Source organism: Archocentrus centrarchus, chromosome 14 (assembly GCF_007364275.1).
Source record: "Archocentrus centrarchus isolate MPI-CPG fArcCen1 chromosome 14, fArcCen1, whole genome shotgun sequence".
Taxonomy (NCBI): domain Eukaryota; kingdom Metazoa; phylum Chordata; class Actinopteri; order Cichliformes; family Cichlidae; genus Archocentrus; species Archocentrus centrarchus.
The window spans coordinates 30167381-30179915 of record NC_044359.1 but is presented as its reverse complement, the minus strand read 5'-3'; the positions used below and the strand labels follow the sequence as shown (position 1 = coordinate 30179915).

At 39.8% G+C, this 12535-nt stretch overlaps 1 protein-coding gene across 2 annotated transcripts; it reads right to left on the bottom strand.

Annotated features, from left to right (window-relative positions):
• Positions 1–714: 714 nt before the first annotated feature.
• Positions 715–8558, bottom strand: adssl (adenylosuccinate synthase, like). Of its 2 annotated transcripts, XM_030746663.1 has the most exons (14): positions 8284–8558; positions 7790–7892; positions 7221–7289; positions 6011–6061; positions 5866–5932; positions 5640–5747; positions 5060–5141; positions 3643–3769; positions 3401–3555; positions 2778–2902; positions 2547–2644; positions 1576–1725; positions 1380–1465; positions 715–1303 (listed from the first exon to the last, which is right to left on the bottom strand). In XM_030746663.1, exons 1-13 carry the CDS (start codon positions 8515–8517, stop codon positions 1413–1415), a joined length of 1422 nt encoding a protein of 473 aa, XP_030602523.1. In that variant the 5' UTR covers positions 8518–8558; the 3' UTR covers positions 715–1303; positions 1380–1412. The 2 variants fall into 2 exon arrangements, with proteins under 2 accessions (XP_030602523.1, XP_030602522.1); XM_030746662.1 differs by having other exon boundaries at positions 715–1465.
• Positions 8559–12535: the final 3977 nt, after the last annotated feature.

The following is a 12535-nucleotide window of genomic DNA, read 5'->3' as shown; positions in this document are numbered from 1 at the left end:
GGCAGGGCATGGCCCACAGTCCAGCAGTAAACAGACTCAGAAGAAAGGCAGTCAAGATTTTAAAATAAGGGCATCTTACATGTACTTTCTGAATTTACAACAGTTAGAGGTGCAAAATAAAAGAAGTAGCTCAGCACTTAGGGTTGAGCTACTGTTAAGGGCAAAATTAAGTATGGGTGGCATCTCCCCATCTATCTTACTAGTTTTGATACACATGCATCAATCTTGGCTGTTGGCACACATTAATCATTTAATTTCCCACCAAAACAAAACCCATCATCAACGTGAGATCGAGTCAGCTTGGAGTAGCTGAGAACACCTGTGTGGCCGTTCGGGGCCTGTAGCCCATTAGAAAGTGAGAATATCTGGGAAGCCCGGTACGCCGTTACACCGCTTATCGATTGGTAAAAGAATCCACTTTACACTTTAATCTAATACCTCCAACGTCCTGAAAAGCTTTTAAACTCCAGAGGAAGTCAACGTAACCGAGGAGAGTGAAAAGGAAGAAAGATTGAGAGAAAAATATTTCAGGGCTGAAAAATGTATGAAGGTGCTGAAACACTGCGCGCTTCCTTTCTTCTGTCAGTCTGCTAAAATCATCAGGAGCACCAGGATCTGTCACGGGGCAAGTTTTAGAATAAAACATGTACTCAGGGTTTCACAGGAAAACATTTACTAGATTTTCCTTTTTAAAAAGAAGCAGAATCATTTATATTTGGGTTTCCTTTCATTGATTTTTTTTTTTTTTTTAATAGCAGGTTCAGTAAGCACTATACAGCACTGGCATGATGGACCTACATGTGAACACAAAGTTGCGTGTAGATGTGAAAATTCCTTAGTGTGATTTATGTCTTTTTTATTTTTTTTTTTAAAGATAGCTTTAAAGCAATATGTCCAATCCAAAAATCAGGAGGAAGAGTATGTTACAAACATAATAAATGAGACCGACTCTTAAAGGTTTTCTAAAATTGTTCAGTAGAAAAGTTCACAATCACAACATGGTTCTCCCTCTAAGGGCTGGAAATGACCCTTAAATACAAAAGGCTTCCACACCTGTTCATCAGTGGCTCTACATGTAAAAAAATAACTGCATGGTAAGAGATGTCAAATAGACTACATTAGCCTCGAATGTTAAAAATATACTGTGTAACAACTGCAAAAACTATTGGCTTGTTTGTACCAGCTTTAAAAAAAATAAAAATAAAAACACCAAAACCCTGATTAATTTCTAGAATTAGTGGAATGCATAAATTACATCTGAAGAATTGTGGATGTGATGAACAAGCAGCAACTAAAGTTTTCACAGGTACCATTGCTGGTCAAGTAATCCTCTGCATTTTAAACTCTTCTGGTAAACCTGTGAAAACCTGAAGGTATCATCTGAGCTGGCGCCGACGACTGCAGAGGCGGGATCAAAACAGTTTGATGATGCTTTCCCTGGACTTGCCGACTCCAACCCACTTCACTGAAATGAGAAAATGCAAAGACCAAATGTGATTGGCAGGTTTTGGCAAAGCGTACAGAGAGTTTGGCTGCAGTTTCCCCCCCATTAAAGTCGAGTATCTCTTTACAAACCTGGCACTTGCAGAAAGTCCTCGATGAACCGAATGTAATTTTGTGCCTGCGCCGGCAGCTCCTCGTAACTCCGAGCTGTCTCTGTGCTGCAGCACCAGCCGGGCAACGTCTCGTAGTCCACTTTCACTTGTGTCAAAACATCCATGTTTGCTACAATAGAAGCAACATTTGGAGAAGAGTACGGCTTACAAAATTAGAATAAAAAAAAATTTTAAAATCCGGCACACTGCCCACAAAAATGTAGTAAGGAGGAGAAATAATAATATACTGTTTGGGTGCAGCTTCAGGGAACCTTCCTGTTCATTAGCTTAACAATTCAATTAGTTCCATCAGTACAAACAGAGAGCTGAAGAAGATAAACGTGCTTTCAAATAGATTTTGACAAACTCAGGATGTTGCACTTCCTGCTGGGAACAGCTGACCCGTGTAAAATAAAGAACCTGGACAAATGTTTCCTCATTTTCATGTAACCAGATTCTTTTTCAGTAATTATATTTCTGGCATTAAAGCTGGAGTAGGCAACATGTTTCTCTGCATCTCTGACAAGAAGAAAAAGAAAAAAAAAAAACACTATATTGACTTTTCAGCATATTGTTGTTCTGGTTGTCTGAGGAGAAAATAAGATTGCTGCAGCATCTTTTTGTGGTTTTCTAGCCCGCTAAAGGCCACCACAGATCGTCGTCACCTCGGAGAGCGCGGTTCAAATCCTGTGAGAAGCCAGGAATCACAAACATTACTGTGCTTGTCTGGCTGGAGTCGTTTTTCTAGACTTCTGTCCACTGCAAATTTTAAACAACTCACAGCAATCTGGAGAACTGACCGGCTATAAAACAATTAAGACTTAAAAATGTCACATGATCATCTCAAATGTATAAGGATGTGCTCTTCATAGCACTGCTCTGAACATCTTTTTACGTTGTTGTAACACTGCAGGTAACATTTAAGATTTTTAACATTCTGCCATGCCCTACCTGGGAAACTTGGTAGAAGTTGTCCATTAACCTTATAGGCCACGCCCACTTTAATCTCTGGCAGTGTGTCCAAAATATCCAGCTTCGTCAGGGCAATTCTGCAAAAGGATTTCAGCGTTGATCACAACAGAAAGAGTGTGTGGTGGAGCTTATTCCTAAAAATCGCAATGATGCCAGGAATTACATCAGCCAGCGGGGAAAATATTCTGAAATCGTTGGAATGTTCCTTACGCAGAGAAGCCATTGACCATGTGGGCATATCTGACCAAAATCAGGTCCAGCCAACCACAACGCCTTCTCCTGCCCGTTGTTACACCAAACTCTCTGCCTCTGCCCTGTAACAGATCCCCAATGTCCTGCACAGCAACCAAGATACACACAAAGTCAGCTAAGGACAAAGAGAAAAAGCAACAGAGAAAAAAACAATTAAATAACAAGCATATTTCATGATTTCTAGTGGTAATCACACCAATTCTACTTGCTTTAATACCTTTGTAGGGAAAGTCAGATAAACACATGTTGTTCTCTAGTAAAACCCTGCATGGAGATTCCCAGTGCAACCACACTCCACTATCCTGCAGTCTACAATATTGGGTATTCCCTGCAATCTGGGAGAACTGAACTGACCTATGTCTGGCCACAAGCATGTCTCTAACCACAGAGGCTGAGCAACTGATGATAACGACGATGTTACAGCAAAGAGGAAAAGACAGTCGAGGGAAAACAGTTACAATATGAAGATTTATTGATGAGTCCAAGTTGGACACAAAGTAGAAACTGCAGTAGCAAACGTGGGATGTAACTAGGATCTTTAAAAAACACTATTCAAACCTGACCTGTGTCTATTTACTCACATTATCCTGCTCTGTTGGGAATGCACCAACGCCCACCCGGGTGGTGTATGCCTTGACGACGCCGTACACTCGGCCAACGTAGGATGGAGGCACCCCGAGACCGGTGCATACACCTCCAACAGTGCAGTTAGAAGATGTCACGAAAGGATAAGTCCCTGAACAGAGAAACATCTGTTAACACGAGGAAGCAATAAACACGTCTGTCTTCTCAATTAAAATGTTAAAAACACCTTGTTGCTCACCAAAGTCAATATCCAGGAGAGCAGCATTGGCTCCCTCCACCAGGATTTTCTTACTGGGTCCAGTAAGAGCTTTGTGCATGAAGTACACTCCGTCAGTGACCAGAGGACGCAGTCTCTCTGCATATCCCTGAGCGAACAGCAACACACACACACACACACACACACACACACACACACACACAAAAACAAATTACTTGCTGAAAATCTATAAGACTCATCTACCGTAGTAAACAAATCACTTTAGTGCTGTCACTGAAAATAATAGTTTCCTATTTTTCTCAGACACATGCAAGTTCAAACACGGTTGAAGCCCCAACATCGTCTCCCTGATCCAAAGTGGCTGCGGTACAGAACCACAGATGGACCAATGCTGACAACTGCACGCAGAATAGAGAACTATAGATCTGATCACTGCAAAGAAGGAAACAAAGGCGTTTATATTTGTTTTTTAAAACAACGGATGAGGATTTAAAAGAAAGCGGTCGCGGGTTCGAGCCACCCTCAAGGTGAGGTTTTTGTTAGTATTTACATTTATCGATAAACCTTTTTAATTTATTTCATTTTTAACTGATAAACAGATTGCAGAAAATAATTCTTGAGCACAAACTTTCTCACACTACAACGTCTAAAAAGGACGTGCGGGCAACGTTGAAAACATAACTCGAACCGATGATGTGACGACGTCTGTGACGGCGGTTCGACCTTCATTTTGGACTCATTTTTCAACCAGAACTAGAGGTTGAGAAAAGACTGCCGACCGACAGTTATTCAATGTCAAAATGTTTGCTGGATGTTCATACATGTGGAATACAGGCACTTTTAATAGCAGGCATTTAGGTTACTAAAAGCTACTTTTGGGATTACAAGCGATCACCACAGCAGGTAACTCCACATGTTTAATTTGGCAGCGGCAGCGTTTGACACCAGATGCCCTTCCCGACGCACCCCCAAAGGAACGCATCCCCTACTGGGATCAAATCAGGGATCTTTTACTTGTTAGGCCAATGTGTAAACCACCACACTATGGAGCCAGTAGAATTAAAAGGGATCTATTATGTTCACTGTCAGTTCCATGTGTTTATTCTTGAACTCGACTAAAGTGGCTTTGCATGATTCAAAATAATCCTCATTTATCTTATACTGGGCCTCAGCGCAGAACCTCACCAAGGCTACACAACAGATCAGCCACTGCTAATGTCAGTAGAACCACTTGTGTTTTTCTGCTATGAGTCATCTACTATGAATACAGTGGAAATAAGAACCCTAAAAACTTAAGCAGCTAAATGCTAAATGAAATTCAGGAATCATTAACCTTTACACCTGAGATCTTCCTGCTGTGATGCGAGGCCAATATCAATACCAAGTACCTGAGACATAAAATACAATGAAGCATCTATATGTGATAAGCAGACCTCACCTTCAGCTGTTCCAGCTCACCGTCGATGTCGACATTAAGGTTTGGATACATGGTGTGAAAATGTTCCGCCAACATGCGAAACCTGCAAAACACGAAGAGGACAGACAGAGCTGATTACTGACATGTTAATGGAAGTTTATGGGGAGTCCATCTTTATGCAGATGTGCTTCTACACATCAATGTTGTAACATGTTACACAGGCAAGAAAGACTCTGTTACATGAGGTTTCCATAAAAGCAGGGCGGCAGCAGTTCCAGGGGTTTTCCATAGTGAGTGCTGCCACCTGCTGGTAGGAGATTATACAAACTGAGTAACTGGAGTAATGCATTATGACACTTCATATATTGTTATATATATGTCCATATGTACTGCTAAACTCAAACAGGTATTTTTAGAAATTTGTTTATCTCACTTACAGAGAGAAAACTAGAATTTCAAAATAACCTGCTCATCACAGGCAGCCAAATACAAATGATGTTTTTGACATTAAATATTCTGTAAACTGCATTATTGTCACCATCTGAAAAATATATGATTCAAAGTTGCTTAAATTAAAAAAATAATAAAAAAAAGTCCTTACTTCTCCTCAAAAACTTTGAAATCTGAGACGAGGTCACAGATCCGCAGACCATTCCGGGCGGCTTTTGAGGAGTAGGCAGGACCGATGCCTTTCTTAGTGGTCCCTAAACTGAAGCACAAATAAAAACAACAAAGTCTATTAGAAAATATTAACACAAATCACTCCCAGTCTTTAACACTGTTATACTGAATGTTATTCACAACCCTATTAAACTAATAAGATTTACTTTTTCCCTTCTTGCTGCTGCCTCTGCTGCTCCTGGATTCCATCAGCAGCTTGATGGAAGTTGAACACTACAGGAGGAAAGAGAGGACTGTCAATAAGGGTACTCGTGTCTTGTTTGAAACTTAAGCGAGAACGCGCTTACTCACCAATGTGGGCGCGATCTGAAATCTTTAATCTTTCCTCCCATCCTTGTAATCCTGCATGGGATACAACAATCCACATGTTGCAATGTTTTCATTACTTTCATTACACTTCTTTTTCTCTTTTTTCTGTATTATTAATAATGTACATTTATTTGAAAAAATACAAGAAGAATACAAAGTAGTAAAAAGATAACATTAAATGCTGAAAATGAGAGAAAGTGGCGGGAAAAAAAGCAGGTTTACCACTTTGTTCCTTCAGTTCTTCTTTTATCAACAAACTATAAACTTTGGGGAACTGAGGAGACCGACTGCTGGATTTTTGGAAAACAAAATGTTTTCCCATTCTTGACTGATAAGCTGCCTAACAATTTGAAACCTTTTTCTCATATATATATATATATATATATATCCAGATATGAAAACATGCTCCACATGTTTTCATATCTGGATTGTGGGTAAGCCAGTTTAGCTCCAGGCCTCTTACTACAGAGCCATGCTGCTGGAATACGTGCAGCATATGCGTTGATAATGCTATGCTGTATTACACGAAGGTTTTTCCTGAAAAACACGTCACCTTTAGGGTCGCATGCGCTGCTCCAAAACCTGCTGATCTTATTCAGCATTAATGGTGTGAGTTACCCATGCCATCACAGATACTGGCCTTTTCAACTGTATACCGACGGCCTCGCCTCTGGATGTTTGTTTTTTTAAATCTGCATGACTTGCATTAACTTGTATTTGTGGATGCCACAAATAATCTGTTTTACAAACTAGCAACAGTTTTTAGAAGGGTTTGATATTAGTTTACAGCTCTGTCGCCTGTATGTGGACATTCCTCTTGATTGTCATCATTTTTTAGTATTATGTGCCACAATCGATGCAATTTTTACACTGACAAATGTGAAATGAGTGTTGAACAATTCATTTGAATAGCCTGGGGAGTGTTTTTTTAACAGCCAAAAGTATTACTGCTTAATCTGAATGGTTGTGAAATATTCCACAGAGTTGTTTTTGATATTATTACACAACACTGTCTCAATGGTTCTGAAACATGCAGCTGACATCAAATCCAAAATAAGCAAATATTCTTCCAAAAACAAAGATATGGAGGGGTCTTACTTTTTTTTTTTAAATATCACAGTTTTACTGGCAAAGAACCTTGTGGAAAATAAAGAAATAAAATCTTTTGATAATGGACGCTGTGACACTTTACCTTTGCCTTTATGCAGATTCTTTTCTGCCTCCTCAAACAGACCTGGCAGGTGTATCACCACACCGTTTCCTGCAACATGAAAATTAAACTTTCAACAAGCCTCGTATTGAATCCTCTCATGCACTTTTGCATCCAATGTTCCAGTGTGGGAAACAAACTGCTCATGTTTTCCCTCAGCTTTTGTTTGGATAGCATCTGAGTGCATCCTCTCGCCTCATTTCCTGTTTTTACAGTAGCCTAGTGGAAAAAAGCTATTAAAAGCATGACATGAAAAAGAAGAATATTTTTGCTATTGAGCTATTTAAGTGCAACAGCAGACAAGAAATAGTTTGATTCATGTGGCTGTAAAACTGTATTGGCTTAAAGGTCTATTTAATTATGTAGTCCAGCCTTATTAGAACAAAATCTGGGTCATGTCCTTGAAACTTGAAAACAGAGGGACTGATAAGACTGCCTGCATAGGTCTGATGTTCCCCTGATAAGGGTGATATATTAATGCTCTATTAGCACCTTTATCACATGCCGCCATCTTCCAGACTTTCAAAATAAAACTCAAGGCTCGTCCCTACCAATGAAAGAGGTGGCCTTCTTGTTGAGCACCCCACTGGGCAGCAGATGAAAGTCGTATTCCACTGAGTCCACAACCACGGTGTGACCTGCATTGTTGCCTCCCTGCGAACAACACACACATTCATAACTTGCTTACAGCGTAAGACAACACTGGACTATGTGGCTTTAGTATTTTCCGTAGGCGCGTCATTGCGGTACATAATGTTATATTCACAGCCTGTTGGGGTCATCCGTCTGACTCGGTATAAACTCCGAAGCACTACATCAGATTAAAAACGACAAAACTTTGTTAGCCGTCCTTGTTAGCATCATAGCAGTTCCACATCCGGGTAGGTCAGCCAAGGTTGTTGACATCGGTCACGAATATTTAACGCAGCTTAACGGTAACGAGGCTCACCTGACCCCCACGTTAAGTTTATCACACAGTTTAAGCATAATAAATGTGTAAGAAGTGGTCTGTGTAAGGGTTAAAGGTGGCAGTGTAGCTCTGTACCTGGCACCTGCATACAATATCCGCATCCATTGCGAGTAGGTCCACCACTTTGCCCTTTCCTTCGTCTCCCCACTGCGCTCCAAGCACGACAGTCACTTTGTTCTGGGGCTCTTTCGGAGTCCGGAGCGGGTGTTCCTGCGGGACAGCCTCCCGCGGCCGCTTAACGACCGGCTCCCCGTTTAGGGACGCGGTCTCTTCCCCGTTAACGTTAGCCATGCTACTTTGCGATGCCATGCTGAAGCGCTCTTTCCGCTAACCGGAAAATCGTATTGGCGCGTTCTCCGCTCTACAGGAAGCGGTCATCTTCCGTTTCACTACAGCGCTTCCTCTTGTAGCTTTACTTTTTTCGCTGAATATAAAACATGTGTTTACAAGTAATTACTTAGTTTCTCAATTTGTTTTGACTAACTGATATATAAACGCTTTGTCGCTCTGCTTAATTACAATTTCTTTGTTTAAATGCTAATTTAAGAGACGCGCTCCCGCCGAGCGTTGAATCCTACGTCAACGTTGTCGCCATATTGGATGTGGCAAAAATAAACAGAGGTGCGTCACTCTGGTGCTGACCGCGGTCAAGTGAGCCGTCAGTGGTGTGCTGGGTGGAGTTGTTCAAACCGTTTTACAGTCGAAACTGGATCACACGGGCTTACCTTTCACAGGTAAGAGTGAACAATTTTTTTTTCTTTATTCTATTTGGCAATTACAGCATTTTGAAAACAGAATTTGCAGACGTTGCAGATGTAGTCCCGCGTCCAAACAATGAAAATCTTACTTAACAACTTTGCCCCAAACTAACTAACTCTGATACAAATAAAGACTGATTGATAGTCCAAACCTTCTGTTTGCCCACTGTCTGCTCATTTGTACGTCTTGGCCCCTTAATAATAATAATAACAACAACAACAACAACAATAACAACAATAATAATAATTGTAATTTATAAAGCACTTTACAAAAGTTGGAAATAGCTGTTTTTTGTTTTACTTTTAATCATAAAATTTTATTGTATGCAGCAAAACATGGATCTATAATTTTAGTATACGGTTTCATTGCTAAAAGAAAATGAAGTAGATCAGTGTCTATTGCAGTGTCTTATTTTAATTTGTAAACTTTGTTCATTTTTTGTGTTAAAGATTGTCATTAATACTTAAATTGATAAAAATCACAGAATATATATATATATATATGTATATGTATATGTATATATGTATATATGTATATATGTATATATATATATATATATATATGTATATATATATATATATATATATATATATATATATATATATATATATATATATATATATATATATATATATATATATATATATATATTAATTCATAAACTTGCAGATGTTATATCTACATATCAGGATCTGGTTATTGTAGACATTTATAATCACAATAACAGCGTTACAAACATCGGTAGCTGTAAACACTCATAAAAACATTAGAAATACATACGCTGGTTTGATGCCTGCACCTAACATACGTGGAGCATTCATGGAGTATTTAACATTTATAATTATCAAAGAAACTTATGTTATTTTTGGTGCCTATCTGTTTCCCAGTATCTATTAGTGCATGTGTGAATAAGAAATTAACGAAACTAACTTTGTAGACTTCTGAAGTTCAGTCCATTTACTTGTAGTAGTTGTATTACTTGTACTTGTATTAATTTACAGCCACATCCAATATGGCGGACGCGCTGACGTATCACAGCAACGGGCCGACCCGCTCAATGCGGCGTCTACGTATATGCCTGTTTCTTAATATGTTCCGCAGCATGTGAAGTTAGTATAACTGTAGTTTGTTACGCTTGCATAATAACAATAAAGCTCTTGAATCTTCCCACATCTGTCTCATCTGTGCAATACTATATTGTAACCCCTTGATAAAAACAGGCAGAGCTGATGGTTGCTTACCTGTCAAATTAAACAAAAATATATCTTTGCATGCTCAATAAATAAATAAAAAATATATTTCTCCTGCACCGCCACACGCTGCATTACGAGGAACACACTGCCAGTGTTATTGGCGTCGTCTTGTGTTGTAAAGATTAAGGCAGATTGACATGAACACACAAACTAGCTGATAAGAATTCAGCATGTTTTATTTATTACTAATCCATTATAACATTTAACAGTCCAATGAACACGTGACATATTTAAAGTGGTGAATTGTACTGCATTCAAAAGTGAGGATCTTTTATCAGTCAGTACTGTTTAAGGATGACTTTGTGAACAACAGATTTGTTTGGAGGCTGTATTTTGATTAAGTGGCTACGTAGCTCACTGTCACATCATATACTCTGAAATATATTCATTATACTAGTTTTAGCACTGAAAATTGCTGCTTTATGTCAGCTCTTTTTAATTGTTTACCTGTTGCCCGTTTCTTTTACAGACATTGAAGACATGCCAGGTTCTGCAGTGGTTTAGTGTCAGATCAGCACTTCTACTGAAGCTACTTCCTCTTTGCTGTTCCTTTCATCATCCTGTAATAATTCGTAGATTAAAGATATATTTGTGCAATTCCCGCACCTTCAAGGTAAGCTCATCATTTCTTATTTCACCCTTTGAGGTGCAACATTTTTTTTTATAGGTTGTGATTTTACCAGACCATCAGTGCGAAATGACAGACTCACAGAGCAACATATTAAGGCTTTATTCACTTTAAAGGTTTTTTTCAGCAGTGCTGGTTTTTCGTTTAAAAATCACAAAAAAAAAAGAGTAACAGTTTATTTATTAATGCAGGTTCATGAGAGATAAAACACGTGCTCAGAGGGACAAACGCAGCAGTGGCCTACAGAACTGACAGGCAGGGGCTGGAAATCACTGGCTGTCAATTCATAGGTCATTACCTTGTGCCCCATCTCTCTTTAGATACATACCAGTCTTCATGATCTCGCAGCAAGAGATGCAGTAAAATGGCCAGAGGACACACACACACAAACACAAAACCCTGAATGGAAAATAAAAGCCACTGCGTGGCGGCTCCTTGTCGTTTTTGGTGAGTCTCTGCAAGTAACAGCACCTCCACTGGAACAGACACAGCTTCCACATGGAGTTGCTGTTACATCCAGCGAGCACCAGAAGACTCATTGCTGATGACAAACTGTCGCTTTCCTCTGTTTGAGAGAGACGAGCTGCTCTAACAGGTGAACAAACCTGTCTTTGGATCAGGCTTCCGGTTTATTCGAGAGGCGAGAAGGAGCAAAAAGAAAGTCCAGAGGTGAACTCAGCATTTGGATGCGGAGGCACCTGCTTTAGTACGAGAGGAGCCTCCTCTCGCAGGTGACTTTGACCTGGCAATTTCCTCCTCCCAGTTTTTATAACCTGAAGTAAACGGCATCATTGCTCACGCTGCTCCAACAGCATGGCCAAAGGGCTGAGGCCTGTATAGATAACACAGATTTTATGGCAGCTGTCAACATGAGGGCTTTCAGTGTGTGAGTAAAAAGGGTGTGTCTGACCTGTGTACCTGCCGTCCCTGCATTTCCTGCTTACGCTTAAATTAGTCTTCATAATTACTAAGTTGTTACTAAGTAATAATGATATATGTAAAACATTGGATTACCCAGTTTGACTTTAATCAAGTTACTTTCAGGTCTTGTAGTAAGTTTTTTTCTTTCTCATCCTGTCTTGTTCAGGTTGCAGGGTTACGTCTCTGTAGACTTTGCCTTGCAGTAAAACTGTGCACAGAAAAACAAAAAAACACAACAATAAAGCAATTCAAAGATCAGCAGCTCCCTCAGACCACCTGTGCTTGTGCTTGGGTTTGTTTTAATTGTTTTGAATCAATCAATCACACTCCACCAACTGCTTTCAGTCAGATGCATCAGCATTAATTTGAAAACGACGTATCTTATCAACCCCAGTGATTCAGCACTTAAACTGGATTTAGTTGTTCTCAAAATATAAAAATAAGAAAGATGAAGGCAGGTCTTTCCTGCTTATCAGTTCGTTTTGTCGGTTATTATGACCAAAAAAAAAAAAAAAGCTATACTCACCTTCACACTCAACACGGCCCAGCGGATTTCAAGGCGAGGCCAAAGGTTTGAAGAGCGGCAGGGTGCTGTGACGCAGAGAGCCAGCGCATGGAAGGGCAGGAAGGGAGTTACAGGCGAGAAGAGCAGAAATGCAGCAGACGGGACCAAGACAGGCGAAGGCACACTCTCAGCGATACTGACAGCGAACGGCACCAGAGGTACATTTTTTGTTTGATGTATATGTCAGCAATGACAGCGAAG

What these genes read in the sequence shown, in the direction of transcription:
- adssl (XM_030746662.1), bottom strand. Translation starts at nt 8,517, where the DNA reads ATGGCATCGCAAAGTAGCATGGCTAACGTTAACGGGGAAGAGACCGCG. An exon ending in GTGAGCTGGAACAGCTGAAG is followed by an intron (nt 3,770 to 5,059) that starts GTGAGGTCTGCT and finishes CTGTTCGCTCAG; the next exon opens with GGATATGCAGAGAGACTGCG. An exon ending in ATGGTCAATGGCTTCTCTGC is followed by an intron (nt 2,645 to 2,777) that starts GTAAGGAACATT and finishes ATCCTTTTGCAG; the next exon opens with AATTGCCCTGACGAAGCTGG.